The 24,392-nt window shown below is 44.0% G+C and overlaps 3 protein-coding genes across 4 annotated transcripts; 1 reads left to right on the top strand and 2 right to left on the bottom strand.

Moving 5' to 3' along the window:
• Positions 1 to 2,369: 2,369 nt before the first annotated feature.
• Positions 2,370 to 4,738, bottom strand: gpsm3 (G protein signaling modulator 3; the record flags this gene model as incomplete). The annotated part of the gene is made up of 4 exons (XM_080858082.1): positions 4,055 to 4,738; positions 3,636 to 3,792; positions 3,058 to 3,344; positions 2,370 to 2,510 (listed from the first exon to the last, which is right to left on the bottom strand). The coding sequence occupies exons 1-4, from the start codon at positions 4,628 to 4,630 to the stop codon at positions 2,370 to 2,372; spliced, it is 1,161 nt and encodes a 386-aa protein (XP_080714208.1). The 5' UTR covers positions 4,631 to 4,738.
• A 1,428-nt stretch (positions 4,739 to 6,166) lies between these two features.
• On the top strand, positions 6,167 to 12,822 carry pbx2 (pre-B-cell leukemia homeobox 2). Of its 2 annotated transcripts, XM_080857906.1 has the most exons (8): positions 6,167 to 6,439; positions 7,620 to 7,693; positions 8,570 to 8,817; positions 9,107 to 9,297; positions 9,497 to 9,632; positions 9,759 to 9,903; positions 10,320 to 10,417; positions 12,628 to 12,822. In XM_080857906.1, exons 1-8 carry the CDS (start codon positions 6,201 to 6,203, stop codon positions 12,709 to 12,711), a joined length of 1,215 nt encoding a protein of 404 aa, XP_080714032.1. In that variant the 5' UTR covers positions 6,167 to 6,200; the 3' UTR covers positions 12,712 to 12,822. The 2 variants fall into 2 exon arrangements, with proteins under 2 accessions (XP_080714032.1, XP_080714033.1); XM_080857907.1 differs by lacking the exon at positions 10,320 to 10,417.
• A 1,158-nt stretch (positions 12,823 to 13,980) lies between these two features.
• Positions 13,981 to 23,674, bottom strand: notchl (notch receptor, like). The gene is made up of 11 exons (XM_080857899.1): positions 23,496 to 23,674; positions 21,034 to 21,178; positions 20,243 to 20,569; positions 19,383 to 19,621; positions 18,609 to 18,939; positions 18,289 to 18,440; positions 18,093 to 18,157; positions 17,740 to 17,869; positions 16,491 to 16,588; positions 15,726 to 16,057; positions 13,981 to 14,629 (listed from the first exon to the last, which is right to left on the bottom strand). The coding sequence occupies exons 1-11, from the start codon at positions 23,551 to 23,553 to the stop codon at positions 14,107 to 14,109; spliced, it is 2,400 nt and encodes a 799-aa protein (XP_080714025.1). The 5' UTR covers positions 23,554 to 23,674; the 3' UTR covers positions 13,981 to 14,106.
• Between the last annotated feature and the right edge of the window lie 718 nt (positions 23,675 to 24,392).

The raw sequence follows: 24,392 nt of genomic DNA, 5'->3' as shown, positions 1-24,392 counted from the left end.
CATGTGCAGTTCTCCAGAGGAAAGGTAACTGATACTGACTGTGTCTGCAATGTCAACTTTAGTGTCAGACTACATCTGCGAACGGCAAACAAGACAAGTCACTGCGTGTCCCCAATAACCCGAAGGCATTCCCCAGGCCACATTACATGCGCCCACTTATTTGAATGCAGGCTACAGGACAGCGATACTGAAAACTATGTGTATACTTGAAAGGGCATGTTTGTTGTTTTACAGATTGAAATATCTTTACCGATGAGGACAGTTTTGTCCTCTCGTTCCTTGACAACCGACGGCCCGATACTAGTGATGGCCCTCTGATGAACCCATGTGTCACTTAAGCTGCAACTTGTGCAGAGCTCACAGATCCTAGATCATTGCCTTTACATTTATAATTTGTCCCCTAAGAGAGATAGCCTTACAGTCTTGTGCTTGTTTATGGGTTAGATTTTCTAACAATGTCTAAGGTCCATGAGGGCCATGACAGCAAAATATTACTCATGTAGAATTGTTTCCATGGGACATTATTAAGAGGGACACAGTCAATTAGAAAGGAATTTTGCTTGTGCAGAAAGGTCCTCATACCTCCCTCCGTCTGTGCTCATTCACACAGCTACCAGACTAGTTCTTAAAGTGAGGTGACGGGAAAGCCAAGCAACCCTTTCTCTTAGATTTAACACGCGATAACTTCTGTCTAGAAGACTGGGCTGGGCTGATGTATGTTTACCAAGAGGGTTGAGAAGTACTGTAACTTTTAGATTGACGATAAGTCACAATAAATGGAGGGGAATGAAAAGTTATTCTAAACTCTAAATCATATCTTGAGAAGCTGCAGTAACAGAAATTCCTTTTGCATGTATGATAGGATTCCTGGCCTCTTAGTATACTGTATATTATATTCTGAAGTTGGAGCTTAAATGTTATAAACTATGTCAAGATCTTAAGATAATACAATGGTCTTTTTAGGCTGCATACATTTGGTAGATGTCTTAAAATAGTTAGTGGTCTTATAATAGGGCCATCCGTTATTTACTGCAGGCCATGTCAATAGTCATGGCACCTAAGAAAGAATACATATTTATCATATGATTTGGGATATGCATAAAGGTTTTTCAAAGTAATTTAATATTTTCAACTTGAGGACTTTACAACCATACGTCCTGCAATTGCAAGACAAACATAAAATACTTTATTATTTACTTCTCAGAATGAAGTTATTTCCCAATCCCCAGCCCCTAACAGCAAGCACAACAGCATTTTCAATTATGGCTACATTTGCGTTTATCACAGTAACAACATGACAATATGAATAATGTTCCAGATTTAAGAAAGCCCCAATACAGCATATCTCTGTTTTAAAAGCCAGATGAAGATGACCTGAACACACCAACTTCACCTGCCATTGACAGATCTGTAGGGACTCCTAAACAGCGTTTAAGGAAACATCTGAACTTGAATGTATCTTAATACACTGTAAACCCGAACAAGTTCAGAGAACTCAAAACTTTTTGAGAAATAAGAAAATTTGAGTACATATATTATTTTTTTTAAGTAAACTTAACTCAAAAATTATACATTTTCATTCCTTCATGTATAATTTTTGAGTTAAGTTTACTTAAAAAATATATATATATGTACTCAAATTTTCTTATGTAATCGGTTACATCAAAAGTTTTGAGTTCTCTGAACTTGTTCGGGTTTACAGTGTATATACATAATAGTACATACTGTTACTGCTTCAGCCCTGCATCAAGGAGCCAGGGACAGCCACCCTATAAGAATGTCAAAGACATTTATCCCAAATGATGTGTTTGCACAGGACCCATTGTTTACTTTAAACTGTAACTATTCACACTATCCATGTGTCGAGGAGATGTCCCAGTGTTGAACCTTATCAAGCGTGAGGATATTCCAGTAATATCACGGTATACAATTATAATAACATTAACAACCGACTGTAGCAACACCATATGTAAGACAACAACAGTTTAGTAATAACAGTATAGATTTCAATAACTTGAAATTAATCTTGTTGACTGAAGACATCGATGGCATCCAACAACACAATCACTCATTAAAAAGTAATATCATCCACTTTAATACACATTTGATCCTAAGTTTGATTGTTCCTGATGACAGAAAAGTACAAAATACCCTGACCCTAACTACATACACGGGACTGGTGGTTGTTAGGTGTCCTTAGCTCGCAAACAGATTGTTACCTCATTTACCCTAGTCTCGATACTCCAACGGTGACATTTTTTTGTGAGAAGAACGCCATTTGGAGACAGCTGTGAAATAGAAGCATGTTGACTTCTTTTGAAATATGTCTGGCTCCATGTGACAATAGGCCCATTCAGCCTGTACTTCCCTTAGTACTCCGCCTCGACAGGAAGCTCTGTCCTCTGCTCGTCCATCCTCCCGCCCTGCACCTTCAGAAGCAGAGAGAAGAAGTCCTCATCGTCCATCGGGCCTGGAGCTCGACTCCTCTGCTCCTCCAGTCTGCCCTGAGACTGGTGGGAAAAATAATCGTATGAATTAGCATTCCACTGATTATTAATAAGTAATGTATTTACATAAAATGAGAATCTATTAATGTCTTATTCTCTGCACTGATTATCTTAAGAACTTTGATGCCTCAAAGCAGATCAAAATGACATCAAGTCTTGATCTGTCTTTATCCTATAAGAGCTTTTCAGATGTAAGCTTGCAGTGATAAGAGGGGGCAGATCTCTTTATCAGATCAAGCACGAAAAAGTTGTCTTTCTCATAGACAACTACATGGAATGACTCATGTTTTCACCACAATCAACAAATGCATCTGCTGATACACTGATAAATGGTGTCATCAAAAGGGTTCTCAGGGCTGGTATCCTGGTTATCTTTGTTCCTGTTTATCATAAACTATGCAATCTCCCAACAGCTAAATAATTTGCAATGTAGAAAAAATAGTTGATTATTGATAATAGTTTCCAGACTGTATTTCACAGAACTCGTGCCTTTGAGGACCGGTAGCACAAGACTGGGAGATTCCTGACAGACTAAGATCGCAGCAATTACTTGGGATGTGAGGATCATATTGTATAGCTCTTCTTTTGGGCGTGGCGCTGGGGCGGCCTTCTTCTTCATACTGGCCTTAAAACTCATCTTCCTCTCGCTGGGTTTGGGCTGGGCTGGTGGCTGGGCTAGTGGCGGGGCCTGTGCCTGTTCCTGTTCCTGTGCCGGTGGGGGGACCGGCTGAATGCTATCGGCCTCAGCCCTCTGGTCGTCCAGACGGCGACTTTGAGACGTGACTACCAGCTCAAAGAACTCCTCCGTCTGCAGGGACGTCATTGAGGAGAACATGACTGTTGGAGAATGCAGAAGACGTGAAAGGGAGAGAGTGGATTAGGTAATAGCCTCAACATTATGAAGTTCAACTTAGGTTCATTATATTTTTGTATGGTTTAAAGCTGACTATTCATTTTTTGTTTCCACTACGCAGGGAATTTTGTGGTTAAGCAATAGTCAAGTGATCGCACACATGACTTAAAACTGGCTCAGTCCAATAAAAAGAATGTTAAAAAAAAAAAAAAACTGGCTCAGCTTACTTAAAGGAATATCATTTAGCAGAAGCATTTTGTGCTGTGTATTGGCACCTTTGTTAGTTTGACGTGGGGTGCCAGGCTCAGAATAGCATCTCCTCCTCGGTTCAAGTCTGAAAGAGCAGCGCTGGTCATGCAGTCTTCTTCCATCCTGCATCTTAACCAGGAGCTCATAAAGAGCGTCTGGGAAGTCAGAACTTAGCCTGTTGACCTGAAGTGGTGAAACAGAAAATAGTAATCAAATAAAATGAATCTACATTACATGTACTAGTAGTAGGTCAGTGGGGAGTACAGGTAATGTCAATGCAGGACAACGGTAGATAGTTACGTTTATTAATGATTCAAACTAAATTGTAGGAACTACTTTTGAAGCAGAAAAATACTGTCCATTGCATGTTATTATGAAACAAATACGAGATCTACGGATCAGTATGTATGACTGTGAAATGGCAATTTGGTATGGCCACTGATACCTTTTTCTGTGCATCCTCTGGACTCAAAAGGCCTCTTGACTTTGCCCGTGTTTCTGCATTGGGGAATGTTTTGTGTCTCATTAACATTTTTGTGTTCCTCCCTGCCGTCACGTCTGACTCTTTTCCTCCAGGCCCCGCTGCCTCTTGGGGAGCAGTCTGAGTGTGTGGCTCTCCCTCGCCCTCTGCTAGTGGTTCCTGTGATGCACGCTCTTCTGTCCTCAGTGCCGCTTCATGTTCCTGGATCACATCTACGTCAGCCTCAGTGTCTTTTGTCTCGGTCTCCTTCTGTCTCCTCTCGTCTGTTTCACCCTCGTTCTCCTCCTTGTGCATTGCTGTCTTCTTTACAATCCCATCTGCAGACTCACATTCATTTGATGGTTGCTGCGCCTCTACGGGCAGCCTGTTTTCTTTGATAGTATCTCCATTGTCTTCTTCAGTTATCTTTACAGTCCCTTGGCCCTTGTCGGTTGTTCTATTGCACATGACACTGTCAAAGTCGTCTCCCTCTTCTATAATGAAGAGAGGTTCCAAATCGTCCTGCTGTCCAGTAGCGTTAGCTTGCTCATCCAGTTCCATATCCACTGCTTTCTCTGTAAATCAGCATTTATTTTTCAAACGTATGAGAAAAACTAATTTACCCATCCTTTTAGGCCATAATATAGATACAGAATTGCAGTGAGACCAAACATAAATGTCTCTAAAATAAAAATAATCAATTTTTTCTCAGTTTATAGCCAGTATTTTAAATAAATATAATACTACTTGCAATGTAATCAGTGACCACATAAGATGGAAATAATTCATTAAATTGCACAACATCTTAAATCACTTGTGACAGCACAGCAATACACTCTACAAGCACAAAACTTCACTAAAGTGAAGCTGAAAGTATATTATGCAGTGTACAGACAGGACTCCTGAGCACAGAGAAACATTTTTCTCTCTTGTAGTAATCACAGGCAGGTCACAGTGATCTAGCTTATCAGCAAACTAAATAGGGGATAAAAACCAGTAAGACAACAAACAAGTACTTACGCTAGGCTCAAGCTGTCACCTCTCCCTCTTTCATTTACCACCCAAAATATTTATGACAGGCAGTGTACCTTACCAGTGTCCGTACCTTATTCCCACGCTTCAGATGGAAATGCTTTACCTTCAGAAGTATTCCAGTGTTTGCTTTTGCCTTCATATATTTGTTTAGTGGCTTTTCATAAACGTCACCTCCTCAGGTGAATAGACTTTGCGACCAGCATAACTTCATTCCCTGCTTAGAAACGCTTCAACAAATGCTCTTGACAAGTGGAAAGTTGACATGAAGTTGCAACATGCTCTGCTTCACTCTGTCTGTTCAGTCTCTTCCTGTTCCTCTCTCCTCTCCTGACCCACCCCTATTTACTAGGCCCATATCTGTAGCAAAACTCGTGGAAAACAGTCGTTATGCTCTTAAGCAGAGTACAAGTAGAATGAGTGTAAATTGTAAATAAATAGTTTCTTTATGTGTTTGTCAAAGGTACTATTGTTAGAAAAAAACCCGAAGAAGTATTGCCTGAGGGGGCTGTGTAAGGCATGCATTTCATCTGCACCAGCTTGTTGGATCGAAATAGCGTGTTGAAACTGGCTGTTTGTGTGACTCTGAATCTGCGGTTTTGCAGACTTCCTGTTGACTTGCAGCTAAAAGAGAAGTAGACAAAGTTTGTGCAAAGAAGTAGGCTAAAAGATGCTTAACACTTCTGGTATTAGCTGGGCAGGGTGAAATGAGGTGCAAGTTTAAATATGTGAAATGTTTTTTTGTTCTATAATAAACATCCCATTTTTAAAGAAATTGAAAACGTTATGGAAAGTGATTATTTATAAAAGTAGTAGCCCATTGAGGGGGGGAAATCGTTACATTATATATAATATTGTTAAATTATATTTATAATTCAACCACACTGCATTTCTAAATTGTCCCTTAACAATTGATAAAAATGTAGCGAACATGTAATACATATTGCAATCCCGATGGTAATTTTCCATTTATGCGGTTCTCACATTTCCTCCATTCTCTCTGTGAATCGCTAGGGGACCCCTGTGTGTTGCTCTTTTTTTTCAGGGTGCATTGTGTAATCTCAAGACCACATACAGTTCAGCTAATGTACCGCTCGGGATGTTACAGCAGCAGCCTATCGCGGGCAATGGTCCTATGTCAGTCCGGGGCCTTGGTTTGAACGCTTCTGCCGGCATGCATCCAATGAACTCGGTTCACCCAGCCTCTCAGCACCGGTCCGATGGGGAATCAGGCCTCGAAGGATCAGAAAATGGACACGAGAGCCGGAGGGATATTGGCGATATTTTGCAACAAATCATGACCATTACTGACCAAAGTTTGGACGAAGCCCAGGCAAAGTAAGCACCATAATGTTGTAATTAGCTAGGACTACTTAACGCTAATGCAGCTCCTGGCATTGTGCCCAAAATAAAGTTCGTTATAAGAACAAAAAAGTTCTGACTTTAGGAGATAGCCTGCTAGTCACCGTTAGCAGGTTGTAGCTCATTGCCTTTCTCCTGGTGGTGGCTAGTAAAACAAACGTTTTTGAAAGCTGGTCCTAGTTAAGCCCACAAAAAAAACTTAGTTCAAACCTTTTTCTTGTGGTAAATTGGTAGCCCTTAAATTGATGATTATGATATTGTAGTTGTAGGTCCTGTTGTGATGTTCTTGAGTTGTGATGAAACTAACGTTAGCTATTGTTTACATGGATTGTAAGCTAAGAGTTAACTAAGGCTAGCCAGAGCTACTTACGGTGGCTGCGATCTAGCTAATTAGCCAGCTACCAGACGTTGAGCATTCCACCAGTAATAAGCCAGGTGTCGTTAGCAAGCACACATATTAAACACCTCTGCTAGTTAGCTCGAAATGTTTTGTTTTCAAGTTGATGCCATTGCCACCATTTCATAACATTCTGTGACAGTATTGATAAGTGCTGCTTATTATTATTTTGCTAAAATGGTGTGGTAAGGCATATTATGGCATATAACCAGACTGTCTATTAACTTATGACGGTTCATTTTATTTGCCATATCCACGAATAGCTGTTAGCAATTTGGTTTAGCATTAGCTTATAACGATAGCCTTATTTATCTGCTATTGTAGCACCCATTCCCAGTGAAATTCATTGACGTTAGGCTCGTTTTTTTGTCGTTCTTAAAGTGGAGTTGGATAACAACATTTTATTAACAGACATGTAACTTTCAATTTTATTATTACCCATTCCGTTTCAAAACAAACTACTGTCTGAATTTGAACTTCATGACTAACCTTAGTCAACAACAGCACACATAAAAGCTATCAAGCCAACCAACCAGAAGCTAGCTTGGTTGCTAGCTAAAAGATAGAACAAAAGCATTTGGGTATTTTATTTACAATTGTCTTAAGTAACGTTGGGCTTTATACTAGAAAGAAATGTGGTGCTAAAGTGAAGTTTTTTTTCTATCTCTGAATAAATGCGTTATGCTGAGTTACGCTTTTAAGGACAGGATCCATGGCTAACCTTTAATGTTATCCGTTTTTTTCTTCCACCCAACACAGAAAACATGCTTTGAATTGTCATCGAATGAAACCTGCATTGTTCAGTGTGTTATGTGAGATAAAAGAAAAAACTGGTAAGTTTTAAGTGAAGTTAAGTTATGTATTTAATATTAATATGCAATGTCCGAACTTTTTCATGTGTGTTAAAGTTGACATAATTGGGGTCATTCTGAAACCTGAGCGCCTAAGTGACTTAAGTTTGTGGAACAAAGCAGGCGCTATGTGGATACCTTGTTGTGGGAAGTGGTACTAGTAGACTATCTATCCTTAGACTGTCCCTGTCTATTTACCTGTACAGCCGTCTAGATTATGTATTGTGCTTTGTAGGTGGGTAGGTATTATTCTTTGCATTGTAATAATAAACTATTAACAGGCCCACTATTACAAGCTAGATCCTGAACAGATTTGGACACCATCTATGTCAGTGTCACACATGGTATTTAACAGCTTTAAGGGTACTTTTAGGTCAGTTAGTGTAACGACTGTGTTGTATGTTGGTAACAGTTTACAGTTAGTAAATTCTTTAATAGATTTAAGTAGTTTTACCAATTTCTAATTTTGTGCATGTTTTTGTGCATCTGTAGTATGCACTTTGGTAACAAGCAAACTGTTCACAATCACAAACATGTAATCATTAATGTCTTGCACCCTTATAAATACCACTTTGGAACTGTCAGGCCCTTGAAGTAAATATCAGTAACTATGTAACATTTGCTGTGAACTTTAAACATCTTTCAGGGGGTCTTGGTGATTACATGTGAAAGGCTAAAATAAAGTCAAGGCATAATTTTAAATTTTTGAAAACAATAATATTCTATTTCATCTTAGAGTTTGATAATACCCCAGGGTTTGAACTACTATCAAAGTTAAAACACAATTTCAGAGACTTTTTGTTAAAAACTGTATATATGCCAAATTGTCTGAAAAATTCCTCATTCTTTTTGCATTAGGTTTGTCTATGCGCAATGCCCAGGAGGAGGAGCCACCAGATCCCCAGCTTGTCCGATTGGACAACATGCTGCTGGCCGAAGGTGTGGCAGGCCCCGAGAAAGGGGGTGGGGCTGCAGCTGCGGTATCCGCGGCGACCAGTTCAGGCGGCGGGATGTCCCCGGATAGTTCACTGGAACACTCTGATTACAAAACCAAGTTGAGTCAGATTCGGACTATATATCACACCGAAATGGAGAAATACGAGCAGGTATGTATGTGTCCACCTGTCCACGCACAAATCACAGTCAGGTCAACGGAACAGTACAGAATAACTGTTGGCTCAGTAATGATTTGGATGGTGTAATTGCCCTACCCACATATAATACAAGTACACTTAAAGATTCCTTTAAAAAAGAAACTTCCAAGAGTATTGTATTTAGTTACAGAATTGCAATTTTGAAACTACTTTCTTATATTTCAGAAAATGCATATTTTGTGTGTGTGTGTGTGTGTGTGTGTGTGTGTGTGTGTGTGTCTGTGTCTGTGTATTTGTTAAGGCTTGCAACGAGTTCACCACCCATGTGATGAACCTGCTGCGGGAGCAGTCGCGCACACGCCCCGTGTCTCCCCGCGAGATCGAGCGCATGGTTGGCATCATCCACCGCAAGTTCAGTGCCATTCAGACCCAGCTCAAGCAGAGCACCTGCGAGGCCGTCATGATCCTGCGCTCACGCTTCCTCGACGCCAGGTACGTGCTGCGGCCTAACCCGAGAGGTACACTGGCCGCAATACTATTGTGATTGGACCTGTGTGTGAGGATGTGTACAGCCTGTTTAGTTGTAGACTTAAATGTATGCAGTAATGCATGCACATGTGTCCAAAGTGCCACATCTTTTGGCGTGAGCCTTTTGGTAGTTAGTCATGCTGCCTGTATTCCCTTTAACCAGGCGCAAGCGGCGTAATTTCAGCAAGCAGGCTACAGAGGGCCTGAACGAGTACTTCTACTCGCACCTGTCCAACCCATACCCCAGCGAGGAGGCCAAGGAGGAGCTGGCCAAGTCCTGCGGGATCACCATGTCACAGGTATTTAGGGAGCGCCAGTCCCTCCCCCAACCACCCCCCCCAAAACTGTTTATGGAACGGCAGCATCGACGAGCCATGCCTGATTTAACGCTGACCTCTCTATCCGGGCATCTAAACCACTGACAGGTGTCCAACTGGTTTGGCAACAAGAGGATCCGTTATAAGAAGAACATCGGCAAGTTCCAGGAAGAGGCCAACATCTATGCCATGAAGACGGCCATTGGGGCCACCCAGCAGGGCGAGGACTCGCCGCACACCCCCAACTCCACCGGTGAGCCCCCAGCAGCCTGGCACACACCACGCCAGGGGTAGCTTCTTTGGGCATTGGGCACATGCGCAACATCCATTTACATTGACTCAGACTCAGGGCAAACGACAGAGGGTAGTTTCAACGACGGAGGGTAGTTTCAACGACGGAGGGTAGTTTCATTCCGCTGAGCAGGAATGCGTTTCTGTCGCTGTGGAAAGATCTAAGTTCTGCTAAATTACTTTATTTCCCTCGGGATCAATAAAGTATCCATCTATCAATCTATCTATCTTATGTGAAGTGCAGCAGTCAGGTTAGGGGGTGAAACGATGGTCAGGTATGTGAGATTCAGGAGTGGCGTGTGCCTAGCTGGTGAGGGCGGTCAGTAAGCTTATCGGCCTCGTCTGCTCTCCTCTCTTGCTCATCCCTCCCTCTTTCAGGCTCAGGCTCCTTCTCCCTGTCGGGGTCCGCTGACCTCTTCCTTGGAGTGCCTCCAATGAACGGAGCCGTACAGTCGGCCTACCACTTGGGAGCCCAGGTAGTGCATGCATGCTGTCAGCCCCCCCTCCTGTCACGTGACCCGTGACCTCACAATGCATGTCACCGTGGCAGCTGTTTGTTTGTGCTTTGTGTGTGTGGGTCGCTGCTGTTGTGGATCAGTGTCGTGGTTTGTGTTGTCCTTCTATGTGTTTGGTCCTTGCATGTTTAACTCACTGTTTTATAAACTGGTGCTTCATTGTGTGTGTATGCTGGTGTTTGACACACTTTGATTGTGTGTGGATGTGGGTGTACTTTTGTTTGTCTTCCATCATTGTGTGTATCCTCACAGTCTCGGTGTGTATGTTTCTGTTTCTATGTGTGTGTGTGTGTGTGTGTGTGTGTGTGTGTGTGTGTGTGTGTGTGTGTGTGTGTGTGTGTGTGTGTGTGTGTTTTCTCATTCACCTCTTCCTAAACTTCCTCTCTCTCTCTGGTAGGACCCTTTATCTCAATCCTGTTTCTCAGACCGACTATATAGTCCCAGAGAGAGTCGTGTGTGTGTGTGTGTGTGTGTGCGTGTGTGTGTGTGTTTCTCAGACCGACTATATAGTCCCAGAGAGAGGTGTGTGTGTGTGTGTGTGTGTGTGTGTGTGTGCGTGTGTGTGTGTGTTTCTCAGACCGACTATATAGTCCCAGAGAGAGGTGTGTGTGTGTGTGTGTGTGTGTGTGCGTGCGTGTGTTTCTCAGACTGACTATATAGTCCCAGAGAGAGTCGCGTGTGTGTGTGTGTGTGTGTGTGTGTGTGTGTGTGTGTGTGTGTGTGTGTGTGTGTGTGTGTGTGTGTGTGTGTGTGTGTGTGTGTGTGTGTGTGTGTGCGTGTGCGTGTGCGCGTGTGCGTGTGCGTTTCTCAGACCGACTATATAGTCCCAGAGAGAGTCGTGTGTGCGTGTGTGTGTGTGTTTCTCAGACCGACTATATAGTCCCAGACAGAGTCGGGTGAGGAAGCCATTAACTGCATGAAACTCTGGCCTCAGTCCATCCCGCTCCAACTCAAATTGACTGATCGCTTTTTCTGGCACCTTTTTCCTGGCGTTTCCAGCCCACACTAACCCTCTTCTCTTCTGTATTGCTGATTCCATTAAAGCCACGAGACTGAAATGGAAGTACTCTGCTGCTTTAGTTGTGAGGGACAAGTATCACGAGCTGAACAGGTGTTTGGTTGGTGTACATTTGGAACATGTCTTGTTCATGCTGCAACCTCAGAGATAGTTCTCAACAGGCAGCATAAGGCCCATAACATGTATTATCCATAATATTACAGGCAGCATAAGGCCCATAACATGTATTATCCATAATATCACAGGCAGCATAAGGCCCATAACATGTATTATCCATAATATCACAGGCAGCATAAGGCCCATAACATGTATTATCCATAATATCACAGGCAGCATAAGGCCCATAACATGTATTATCCATAATATTACAGGCAGCATAAGGCCCATAACATGTATTATCCATAATATTACAGGCAGCATAAGGCCCATAACATGTATTATCCATAATATTACAGGCAGCATAAGGCCCATAACATGTATTATCCATAATATTACAGGCAGCATAAGGCCCATAACATGTATTATCCATAATATTACAGGCAGCATAAGGCCCATAACATGTATTATCCATAATATTACAGGCAGCATAAGGCCCATAACATGTATTATCCATAATATTGAAGTGAACATAACAGTTGGGCACTACCTTTCCCCCAGTTTGTGGCCAAATGCTCAGAGATGTCTGCATCTTGAGGAGATGCATCTTGCGGCTAATATGATCATTAGTAAGGGGGTGGTAAAAATAAATGATCGCTGATTGGAGATCTACATTGCATACGACAGGCGTTGATCTTTAAGCAAATGCTTTTATCCAAAGAGCCTTACGGTACTGTTATGAAGAAATACTCAATCTAAAGAGAGAGAGGGTTAAAAGGTGCCAGTAAATGAAGATCATATGAATACATTCTTCAAATCTGTTGTTGAGGTTGGGTCTACTTAATGCTTGTCAAGGATGTTCAACTCTTAGGTAAAGGCCATAGTTTCAAATCAATGAGGCCTTTGTGGTCCACACACACTGATCATAGTGACCGCTGATCATAGTGACCGCTGATCATAGTGATCGCTGATCACCGTGTGGAGCTCAGATGCGTTGCGTGGTAAGTGTGTATGCCAGCCTTACGTCCATCATCATGTCCCGTCCTCTCCCTCACAGACTAACGGAGGAACCTGGCAGGATCAGAACACTCCGCCGTCGGCCACCCCACCCGTCAGTGACCACTCGGACAACTCCGACTGACGGAGCGGACGCTCTCCGAACATGCCTGCCAGGCGTCGGTCGACACACACACACCTGACCGACGATGACGGCGACTAGACAGAACGAATGATGGTCACTCTTTATCCTCCACCCCCCCCCCCCCCCCCCTCCACCACACCCCCCTCCCGTTCCCTCACATCACAGTTTTCACCTTATTTCTCTAGTCAGTTAACGTGCTTCTTCACTATGTGTGTGTGTGTGCAAGAGAGAGGGTTTGTGTGTGTGTGTGTGTGTGTGTGTGTGTGTGTGTGTGTGTGTGTGTGTGTGTGTGTGTGTGTGTGAGAGCGAGAGAGTTGTTGTGTGTGAGAGAGAGATAGTGTGTGTGTGTGTGTGTGTGTGTGTGTGTGTGTGTGTGTGTGTCTGTCTGTCTGTCTGTGTGTCTGTGTGTCTGGTTGAGTGTGCAGCTCTCCTGTATAAGAGAAAGGGAGCTAGAGAGGAAGACAAAGAGGATCATGGGATATTTTTCTCTCCACTATAACACTTATCTCCACTAGTTAGTGCAGTGTCTGAATGCTTGTAGGAAGGGGAGGAAATGGCATCACAACTGTTTTCATGAATACTATTTTATTATTGTTATTATTATTATTATTATCGTTATCATTGCTATTATCTTTTTGTTTCTTAAAAGCTCTGATAGAAGTGAATTGACTTGGGTGAAGGGGGGGGCAATAGAGATTATCCAAAGATTGTGTTTTTCTGTGTGTGAGTGTGAGTGTGAGTGTGTGTGTGTGTGTGTGTGTGTGTGTGTTTGTGTTTGTGTATTTTGTTTTCCTCTTTTTTTTTACTGGGCTTGTGTGTGTATCTATTATCTGAATGAGGTGTGTTTGCTGTCTCTATTCATGGTTTGAATGAGTATATCAACAGTGCTGTCTTTTTTTCTGTACAGTGAAACACCTGTATTCTCTACCTCTTTTACAATAAAGACTGTCTGTATACACATTCAGAAACCCGGTGTGAATGGAGCTGGCTTTTATGACCGTGGTTCATTCGCACAGCAGATTGGTCAGGCTTGCACAGGGCCAGCACCTGTCATGGTTAAAAATAGCTTTTTCCAGCCCCAGAGTGGTTCCGCCTGAGATTCTCTCAATAACTTGGAACCATAAACCTTTTCCACCACCTGTTGGTATCAAGAAATGGACCAGATGTGCTTTATCAAATAGGTTCTGCTGTTACTGGAAATAGCTAAAAATAAAGTTTGAAGAAAAATACAGTTCAATAATGTTTTGATGGCGGCATTCAGAGTGCTGTTACGCATTATAAAGCACTTTAATAACAGAAGAATCCTTGACATAACATTGTGACAAAATGGAGAATACATCAAATATTTCTAAGCTGGAGATAATTTGTACAACTCAATATGTATATATGGATCATTTAGAAGACAGACTGAGAGGAAATGACCATTTCATTATTGGCCTTTTCGCTCTTTTGGTTGCAGTTCTTTGAGCTGATTTCTCTCTCAGGATCCATCTGAGGTTTGGGGGGGATATGGATGTTTGCTTTACTTTCTAATTGGCTGGGAGCTTCTTTAGGAGGCGGGGAAATCACTCTTTCGAGATGCTCATTGGCTGCTTTCTCTGTGGGCAAAGGGACATGTAGCGTCAGCTCTGCTAGCCTGCCGCTGGAGCGTCGCTGCAAAGCAGGCTGGGTACAAGAGAAGGAGCGCTGTCGGGGTGCAGGCTGTGGGGACAGGAAGTGAGGCGTTACTGCCCGAGGAACCTGACGGGCTGCTTCCCTCTCTTCCTCCTCTGCCTCTGAGGTCACTTCCTGCAGTGTGCTGATTGGCCTGGATGGATGACCAAGGATTCTGGGCGTGACCAGTGCTGTTGTCGATTGGTTGACTGATGGGCGCCAGTTTTGAGGAGATGGGCATTGCCTGGCAACCATTGACCAATCACTATTAAAGAGGAAGAAAAGAATATAGTATGTTGAGTAGGGGTGGGGGAAAAAATCGATTATTCGATTTTAATCGATTCTCTCTAAAACGATTCTGTCTCGATTCAGAAAAGTTCATAATCGATTTTGTAATTTAAAAAAAAAAAAAAAAAAATATTTTTTTTTTTTTTTTTTTTTTTTTACACATCCATTTTATGTTGAAATGCAAGCTGCATCGATTATTGGATTGTTCATAGAAAGTCAAAATTGTGACAAGGAAAAGCTTTTTCTCTCATAAAAAATAGAGAAGGTAATTCATCTGTTGATTTTCTTTAATTATCAAACACAAAGTAGGAAGTGTAGCAAAGACTCTAAGTAGCAAACTCAAATGTTTTAAAAGTCGAAATGGATTGATAATCGTTTTATCGGTTTAAAATTGATAATCGTTTTTTTTACACATCCATTTCATGTTGAAATGCAATTATCGATTGATTATCGAATATCAATTCGAAACCGATAAAACGATTATCGATGCATTTTGACTATTGAATCATTTGAGTTTGCAACTCAGAGTCTAAATTGAAGAAAATCAACAGATGAATTACCTTCGCTATTTGCTTTATTAGAGTAAAAGCTTTTAATGGTCACAATTTTGACTTTCTATGAGCAATGCAATAGTCGATGCAGCTTGCATTTCAACATAAAATGGATGTGTAAAAAAAAAAAAAAAAAAAAAAAATTTTTTTTTAAATTACAAAATCGATTTTAAATCGATAATCGATAATCGATTTTAAATCGAATCGTTGACCTCTGAATCGATTTCGAATCGAATCGTGAGGTGCCAAGAGATTCCCACCCCTAATGTTGAGTGACGGTATCGTACTTTTCAAACTATACATTATATAGATCGCAAGAGTAATAAAATCAAGGAAAGGCTGCGAATGATCAGAAATGACCATTTTGATAACGTTTGTTTTTAGTAGTGGCAACCATGTCCTAGAAGTATACTAGGCCATGTAAATAAACAAATCAATGCAATTAAATTACTCAATTCTAGTGATAATGCATAGTTTAGCGAACAACATTGACACATGATGTAGCAGACTGCTCCAAGTTACCTTGGCGGAGGCGAGGACAGCCCTCTAGGGGTCATGGCTCCTGAAAATGATGCACTCCTGCCTGGGAGACTTGGAGCTGCGGCCCAGGGGGAGTGCAGGTAGCCCCGGTCGTCCCACAGCACCTCACAGGCCGGGTCCACGGGCACGGGCCCTCTGGGCACCCTGTGTGCCAGCAGCAGCTCCAGCACGTGGTGGTGCATGCCGTCTCGCGCCACGTCCAGCGGGCGCCGAGCCCGGCAGTCGCACAGCTCCTGATTGGCGCCGTTGAGGAGCAGGAATCTGGCGGTGTCATAGCAACCGTGGAGTGAGGAGAGGAAGAGAGCTGTCTCGCCCTGCCAGAGGAAGAGGAGGAAAGGAAATGACGCGTGTTTATTGCCCTCGTAATCCACCCGCTGTTCCACACGATGATTACTGTTAATAAATGCATTGGAGACTCCCTGACCCAAAGCTCATCTCCCCAATATGACTTCAGTTTAGACCAGTGGTTCTTAACCTGGGTTCGATCGAACCCCAGGGGTTCGTTGAGTCACTTTCAGGGGTTCGGCAGGGGTCAAGACACACAGAGTATAGCCCGGTTCACACTAGCAATGTCGGGGCGTTTTTATACATACCTACGTTTTGAAGAAATTATTTTATTTTATTTTTCAAATTACGAAGGGTTCGGCGAATGCACTGATGAAGCTTGCAGGGTTCAGTACCTCCAATAAGGTTAAGAACCACTGGTTTAGACTGAATATCTTAAGAAAAAAACACCAAAGCTGGTACCTTGTTATCTTGGAGGTCCACCACCGAACCGTAGCGAATGAGAGTTCGAGCCAAGGAGAGGTGGTTGACTGTGCAAGCCCAGTGGAGGGCCGATCTCCCTGGCAGACAGAGGGGGGGGGGGGTTAAGGGCGGAGGGAGGTCAGGTAAAGGAGAATGGAATCCATTATAGAGGGGAGGAGGCATCACGATTGAATCAAAAGGGGCCAAAATATATACAAAGCAGAGAGAGTGTGCCAGGACCATGTGGACAAGTGGAGCCAGTTGGGGTGGGGGGGGGGGGGGGTGAGTGGAGGTAGTTTGGGGTGCAGGTGGGGATGTTTTGCGAGAGAGTGATAGAGGAAAAGGGAGAGAAACAGAGAGAAAGTTAAAGCAGCACATTCTCATCCGCTGGGCGCCACAGCATATTAAGTCTGTTCCACATCGGAGTTGGGGATCAAGGGTGCTGAGAGAGCAGGAAAGGGTGGGCAGCAGTGGGGAGGTCACCGGCGAGAGAGAGAGAGAGAGAGAGGGGGAGAGAGAGAGAAGGAGAGAGAGAGAGAGAGGGATGGGAGGGCAGCAGTGGGGAGGTCACCGGCGGGAGAGGGAGAGAAGGAGAGGGAGAGGGAGAGAAGGAGACAGAGGGAGAGAAGGAGAGAGAGACAGTTGGGAGTTCACCGGCGGGAGAGGGAGATGGAGTGAGAGAAAGGGAGAGAGAGAGAGAGTGGGATGGGAGGGCAGCAGTGGCGGGAAAGAGAGAGGGAGAGAGAGAGGGATGGGAGGGCAGCAGTGGGGAGTTCACCGGGGGGAGATGGAAATAGAGAGAGAGGAGAGGGGATGGGAGGAAAGAGAAGAGAGAGAGGGGGATGGGATGAGAAGGGAAAAGAGAGAGGGAACCAGATAGGTAGAACAACATTATGCAGGTTAACTCCCCAACTGCACACAATGACATCATGCTTTTCTACCTATGCTGCAGATACAGAGCACTCCCACTTGATAAACAAGTCATATGACTACACTGCACACACTTAAGAACTGGTTTATTGTAAGTTATAAATGCACTATCAGAAAGGGGGTGGGATAAGATCATTCAGCTTTTCCCCTTCGCTCATATAACTATTGGTAGAGGCCTTTGTAACTGTAAATGTGTAAAACTCTAAATCTTCTCTCTAACTCATATAGCAAAGAATCCCATAACTGCTTTATCTCAAGTCAGGAATAAAGCCAACAGGTATTTCAGTCTGATGGTAGAGATGCTTAGAAAGGTTAATACCAGTGTGGTCAGTGTTGTTGACCGGCACTCCTGCCCTGAGTAGCTCCAGAACAACTCGGTCCAGCCCACTCCGCACAGCACGGATCAGAACTACCGACCCATCAGGACCACACCACTGAACCGGGGCAGACTGTTGACACAAACACCCATTACAAGTGGTACCAAACTGCATATTTACAATTTGCAATATAACCACATAACATCCAAGACCCTGTACATTTATTTACAGAATCATCATTATCATTATTGTGGTCATCATGAGCAGTATCTTATATGAATAAATATATATACAAGTTATTATGTGTTTATCAAGTGATTATTCATAAGCTATATCCTATTACGTGGTCACCCACATTGGTTGGTGTTTGTGCCCTTTGATGTGAAGGGGTTGTGTTTCTTTCCCAGCCTCTAGGGGGAGCTATAATGGAATACAAAACAAACCTTTAAGCAATATAGTCTTTCCCTTGACCTTAAATAGCACTGAATGTAATGCCACAAATAGGATTAAAGTATAGTTACAGTACTAAATTCAATTCTTTGACTACCTACTCTGCATCTGTGTTTGAGGGTGGTTGGCGGGAGGCCGGAAGTTCTTCTGCTCAGGCGTCCGGTGGTCACAGATGGCAGAGTACCTGACGTCCTCCATGGAACTCTGGGTCATGTCCGTGTCACTTCCTATATCCAGGTCCTTCCGCAGGGGCCTGAAACCAGCGTAGAGGTTAAAGGTTAACCCGTAGAGTTTACTTGAGACCGTCTCAAAGTATTACTCAAGAGGATGATTAGGAAGTTCAAGGCTTTTTTTAAAGGAGCTATTTTCTACTCCGTCTACCAAGTTATTTCAACTTCCTCTATGGAACAGGTTTACTGACCGTAGCCTAATGGCGTCCTCCCCCAACGGCTCTCTTCGTCTCTTCCCCGTCTCCTTCCCTTTCTTTTTTTTCTTCAGGCCATTCTTCTCCTTTTCGTTCTCCTTCTCCCTCCTCCCTTTCCCGCGCTCTTCTCTGTGGTTGGCCGTCTCGATCCAGGCCTTGCTGCCGTTGTTGTTGCCGGCGGCGGTGGACCCGTGCCGCGCCCGCTCCCTCTCCTCCGCCCTCCCTCTCCTCCTCCGCAGCCACACCACCGCCAGCACCACCGCCACCAGCGACGCCAGACCCAGGCTCACCGCCACCCCAACCACCGGCCACAGCCACGCACGTGGCCCTGGGTGGAAGGTGACGTACATTTACTTTGTTAGATCTTTAGATCCTTGATGTGTAATGCTTAAATTATAATAACAAATAATAATTCATTTTATTTTTAACGCACTTTTCATTCAAAATAATCTCAGAGTGCCTAATTATGTCATGTTTACTTGTAATTGTATAGAGATAACAAGCTGGTGAAAGGGTCTGAATGCATTAACGACACAGTGAAAGATTGGAATTTAGGATTGATGTGGTGATGAGATACATTTGTCATTTTGTTCATTAGGCCAAATTTGTTCATCCTGTTCGCAAAAACATGAAAAAAAGCACGGACAAAAACTCATTTCATCAGGAAAGGGTGTGGGGAAAATAAGCACTGTGGATGTTCAGAAGTGAGGCCCGGTTGTGTTTAAAAACAATCACTGCATCTAGTTCAGTGGAACTGAATTTGGGACGTACCATCTGTTTTCTCCCCCTGTTTTCCGTCAGGTTTTATCTCCACTCTTTCCTCACTCCGGTCCCCTAGCTCCTCCATGACTCCTCGCACCTGGATGACGGCCTCCAGCCTGGCGCTGGGAGGGCGACCCGGTGCCATCCTGGCCCGGAGGAAGCGGGCCGCTCCAGGGGCGGAGGGGAAGCAGGAGGACTCCTGCTGCTGGAAGCACGGCTTGTTATCCACTTGCAGGAACAACAGTGAGCTGGGGGAATGTGAGGCAGGGACACGACAAGTGAAGAGTTAGAGAGCTATATAATATATAGGTATAATAACAACTCCTCCATGGTCCAAAGACAAATTTGGCACTTCATTTTGTATAACTGTTTTTTACAACTGTATCAACAGCACTGGTGACAATGTTTCATTTGAAATAACTTGGTTTTTCAACTGGTGACAATGTTTCATTTGAAATAACTTGGTTTTTCAACTGGTGACAATGTTTCATTTGAAGTTGATGTTAATGTTAATGGAAACAATCTCAGCTGGGAGTCATAGCATTAATGACACAATGGTCCCAAAACTCAGTAGGCTTGACTAGATCCAAAAGCAATTAAAATCTCTTGCACGTCACGTCAGCAAAGCAACACACAGAACTACCGTTAAAACAGAACAGAAGAAACTCAGCCCACGTGAAAAGAAATGGAAATGATCCGAAAGAAGGCCATGTTTGTGCTTAAATAAAGAACCCAATGCCTCCTTTTTCTCTGAAGTACCCCAGAGCTTCTCCACCCATTGAAATATGAGGCCTTCTCATGCCACCCATCCCTGCAGTTAGTTTGCACGTGATGAGTGACAGCAGTCTGAAAGTAAACACGCAGCTCACCCCCCTCTGCTGACAGGTGCTGTGGGTTTCAGCAGGTCGGCCAGCTGCTGGGGCAGGAGCCTGTGGAGGTCACTGCTGGGCTGGAACGGAGCCCTGTCTCTCAGCTTCACCGTGGTCCTTAACAGGGTGCTCAGCGTCCACAGGAGGGAGTTGTTCTGAAAGGGTCCCGGTGCGAAGGGGATGCTGGTCTGGAGGATCAATGAGCCCTTGGCCCAGATTGGGTCGTGGTGACAGTCACTCCCGTCCCAACCACAGGGGGCGCTGTTGCAGCCCTGTTCACAATGATTGTTGTCATAGTGGTCCTTGCAGTACTCAATATGGCCGGGACTGAAAAAGAGAGAGAAAGAGAAATGGCAAGTCAGTCAAAAAGGAAAACAGGGTCATGAAGAGGCTGAATGAGGTGTTTTCAGCGATAAACTATTCAGACTGAGGAACTACTTAGATATAAAAAGATCATGCAAGATATACAATTCAATTTTCTTTACATAGCACCAAAATAATAAAACTGTCTAAAGGTGATTTACAGAGCTCAGGTCCTGAACCCGCCTGGAGCAAGCACAAAGGTGAGAGGACCTGTTTACAGGATGAAACCTTGAGAAGAACAATTAACAGTAGGCAATATGGCCACTCTATCGGTAGTGATGCACAAAGTGTAGGGATGTGTACCTGTTTTTATTTCAATTGTATTCTGTCACCTGATATCTGTGTTAATTGTAATTTGCTCTGAATTCTGCACTAGAGATACACATAATTAGTGATTAATGTTGCTACATACAAAAGAAGGGTCTTACTTGCAGGGGCCTTTGTCTTTGATGCAGTCAAAGCCGTCCCTCAGACACTCCGGTTCAGCACAGTCCTTGTCACACACTCCATTTGCAAATTTGCCTTCACAGGATTTTACCTTACACAGGGCCCAGGGGTCACCGGGAGATGAGCCTTCACAGAGGGAGAAAGGAGAGTTGGAGAGAGATGAGCCTTCACAGGAGGGAGAATGGAGAGAGATGAGTTTTCACAGGGGGAGAGATGGGGAGAGATGAGCCTTCACAGGAGGGAGAATGGAGAGATGGGGAGAGATGAACCTAAACAGGGGGAGAAAGGAAGAGATGGAGAGATATGAGCCTTCACAGGGGGAGGAAAGAGAGATGGAGAGAGATGAGCCTTCACGGGGAGGAAAGAGAGATGGAGAGATGAGCCTTCACAGGAGGAGAAAGGAAGAGATGGAGAGAGATGGAGAAAGATGGAGAGAGATAGAGAGTGATGAGCCTTCACAGGGGGAGAATGGAGAGATGGAGAGCGATGAGCCTTCACAGGAGGGAGAATGGAGAGATGGAGAGAGATGAGCCTTCACAGGGGGAGAAAGGAGAGATAGAGAGTGATGAGCCTCCACAGGGGGAGAAAGGAGAGATGGAGAGAGATGAGCCTTCACAGGAGGAGAAAGGAGAGATGGAGAGATATGAGCTTTCACAGGGGGACAGATGGAGAGAGATGAGCCTTCACAGGGGGAGGAAAGAGAGATGGAGAGAGATAGAGAGAGAGATGAACTTTTACGGGGGAGAGATGGAGAGAGATGAGCTTTCACAGGGGGAGAAAGGAGAGATGGAGAGATGGAGAGAGATGAGCTTTCACAGGGGGACAGATGGAGAGAGATGAGCCTTCACAGGGGGAGGAAAGAGAGATGGAGAGAGATAGAGAGAGAGATGAACTTTTACGGGGGAGAGATGGAGAGAGATGAGCTTTCACAGGGGGAGAAAGGAGAGATGGAGAGATGGAGAGAGATGAGCTTTCACAGGGGGAGAAAGGAGAGATGGAGAGATGGAGAGAGATGAGCTTTCACAGGGGGACAGATGGAGAGAGATGAGCCTTCACAGGGGGAGGAAAGAGAGATGGAGAGAGATAGAGAGAGAGATGAACTTTTACGGGGGAGAGATGGAGAGAGGTGAGCTTTCACAGGGGGAGAAAGGAGAGATGGAGAGATGGAGAGAGATGAGCTTTCACAGGGGGAGAGATGGAGAGAGATGAGCCTTCACAGGGGGAGGAAAGAGAGATGGAGAGAGATAGAGAGAGAGATGAACTTTTACGGGGGAGAGATGGAGAGAGATGAGCTTTCACAGGGGGAGAAAGGAGAGATGATTCATTCCAATTGCATTGTTGTCGGTAGCTTTTATTTGATTTGAATTCATCTTTTCATGGGAAACAAATCTGGGACAATTCATCTCTGCCATTATGAAACAATGAACAGTGTTGCATTAAGTTTAACCCATTTTTTTTTCAACTATTGAATTCTTTGTTTTATCTATATGGATGTTTTCATAGCATTATGTGTTCAGAGGGGTTTTGTGTGTAAATTGAATGAAAAGAAAGATTTCGGAAACATGGCTGACGGGACCTCTCAGCACCCCTGCATTTATGAATAGCGCTGTGTATACAGAGTAAATCAAATCATCCATTAGAGAAAAGCAAAACACTGTTCAGGCATTGAAAGGTGTGCCCTTGGCATGAACCGCACAGGAAACGGGAAATAGGGGGCCTGACACAAACAGGAAGTTTCCAGGAGAGGCGAATAGAAACAGGAAATGGAGTGGTTTGGGAGTGGATAAAGGTGGAGGGTTGTAACCGTGGCGATGGGGAATGTAATGGAGAGGGACAATGGACTTGGCAGGTGTGTGGTGGACAATGAAGACGCAACACAGAGACGGAGATTAAACAATGGAACAATCCAACCCTGTGGAGCAGAGAACACATGATCCCAAAATACTGGATCACAGTGAGACCGCTGATGTAGATTTCAGTCAAGTTAAAAAAACTGACCGACTCTTTGCTGTTTTAGACTTACTTTTTAATACAATCAACCCTAATCACAAAACTTGACAATAAAGGGAATGTCTGTTTATGAAAACACTTTTATAAATATTGGAAAACTACCAAATGATGTCAATTCTCTTGAGGGGTAGTTTGTCACTTCAAATTCGTGTGGTTCCTTTATTTTCTGTTCTTATCATTTCCACAGCACATATTATGACATATATAACACAGGTAACTTCAGAAATGACACATTATGACTACTATTACAACTGTAAATAATCCCAAAAAATGATATCTGTATGTGTAAACGATGGTGCAATCTTTCCGCAATCCTCAGACTCAACCCTTTAACCTAAAAATGTCATTCAACCCTTCAGATGTTTTCGAGTGGCCCCCTTAGCAACTGGGTCTCTTTTCAGGCAGAATCAGAGGAAACCAGAGTGTGACTCACCTAGTCCCAGAGTGATCCAGCAGGACAGCAGTAGGGCCACCCTCCCAGGCAACTGCATATCGCCACGGAAGGCAGACTAATGTTCCTGACGCTCTCCCCCCTCGGCCCAAACACGCTAGGGTTCTTCCCGGGATCAGAGTGGTGGAGGCAGGTCCTTTGCGTGGGTGGTAATGGTGTCTGGCCTCTGCTCTGCGATGGGAGCAGCGATGAGACTGGACGCTCTGCCTACCAGAGTCGGTCTTCTCTTCTCTCGGGTCAGTCAGAAGGGGTTGGAGTCACAGAGGAACCGTGTGAACGTTGGGAGCGAGCAGTAACCCCCCCCCCCCCCCCCCCCCCGCTCCACCCCCCCCCCTCCCCTCCCCTCCAGCAGCAGCAGACACATCAGTTCTGCCCCACTCATTCTTTTTCAGAAGCACTGCGGATATGTGGACAACTGGACAACTTCCTGCCACTGTGCTGAAAAGAATAGGTGTGTGTGTGTGTGTGTGTGTGTGTGTGTGTGTGTGTGTGTGTGTGTGTGTGTGTGTGTGTGAGGGGGGGGGGGGGGGGGTATGTGTGTGAATGCTAGTGGTTGAGAGAGGGCAGTGTTATTGGGCTAATTTGAAAGACAGCTAATACTGTTTGCGGTGTATGAGAAGAAGTGGGTCACCGGAAACCTGACATAAAAAAACAGGGCATGCAAGTAATAATAATCCATTGTTTCACCCTCAAACCCATTCCTAAATGTTTCTTTTCCCAATCAGTGTACTTTTCTCAAAATACATACAGTATGAAAAAAAGAACATAACATTTTCAGACCAAACAACAGATGCACTTTGGAATATTTGAATATGGGTTAAACCCCATCTGTCCCAGCCTGTTCACTGCCATGTTATATGAATCCTTGAGGGTCCAGAT

Source organism: Sprattus sprattus (assembly GCF_963457725.1).
Source record: "Sprattus sprattus genome assembly, chromosome: 19".
Lineage (NCBI taxonomy): Eukaryota > Metazoa > Chordata > Actinopteri > Clupeiformes > Clupeidae > Sprattus > Sprattus sprattus.
The sequence above is the reverse complement of the archived record's forward strand: the minus strand, read 5'-3'. Positions and strand labels throughout refer to the sequence as shown.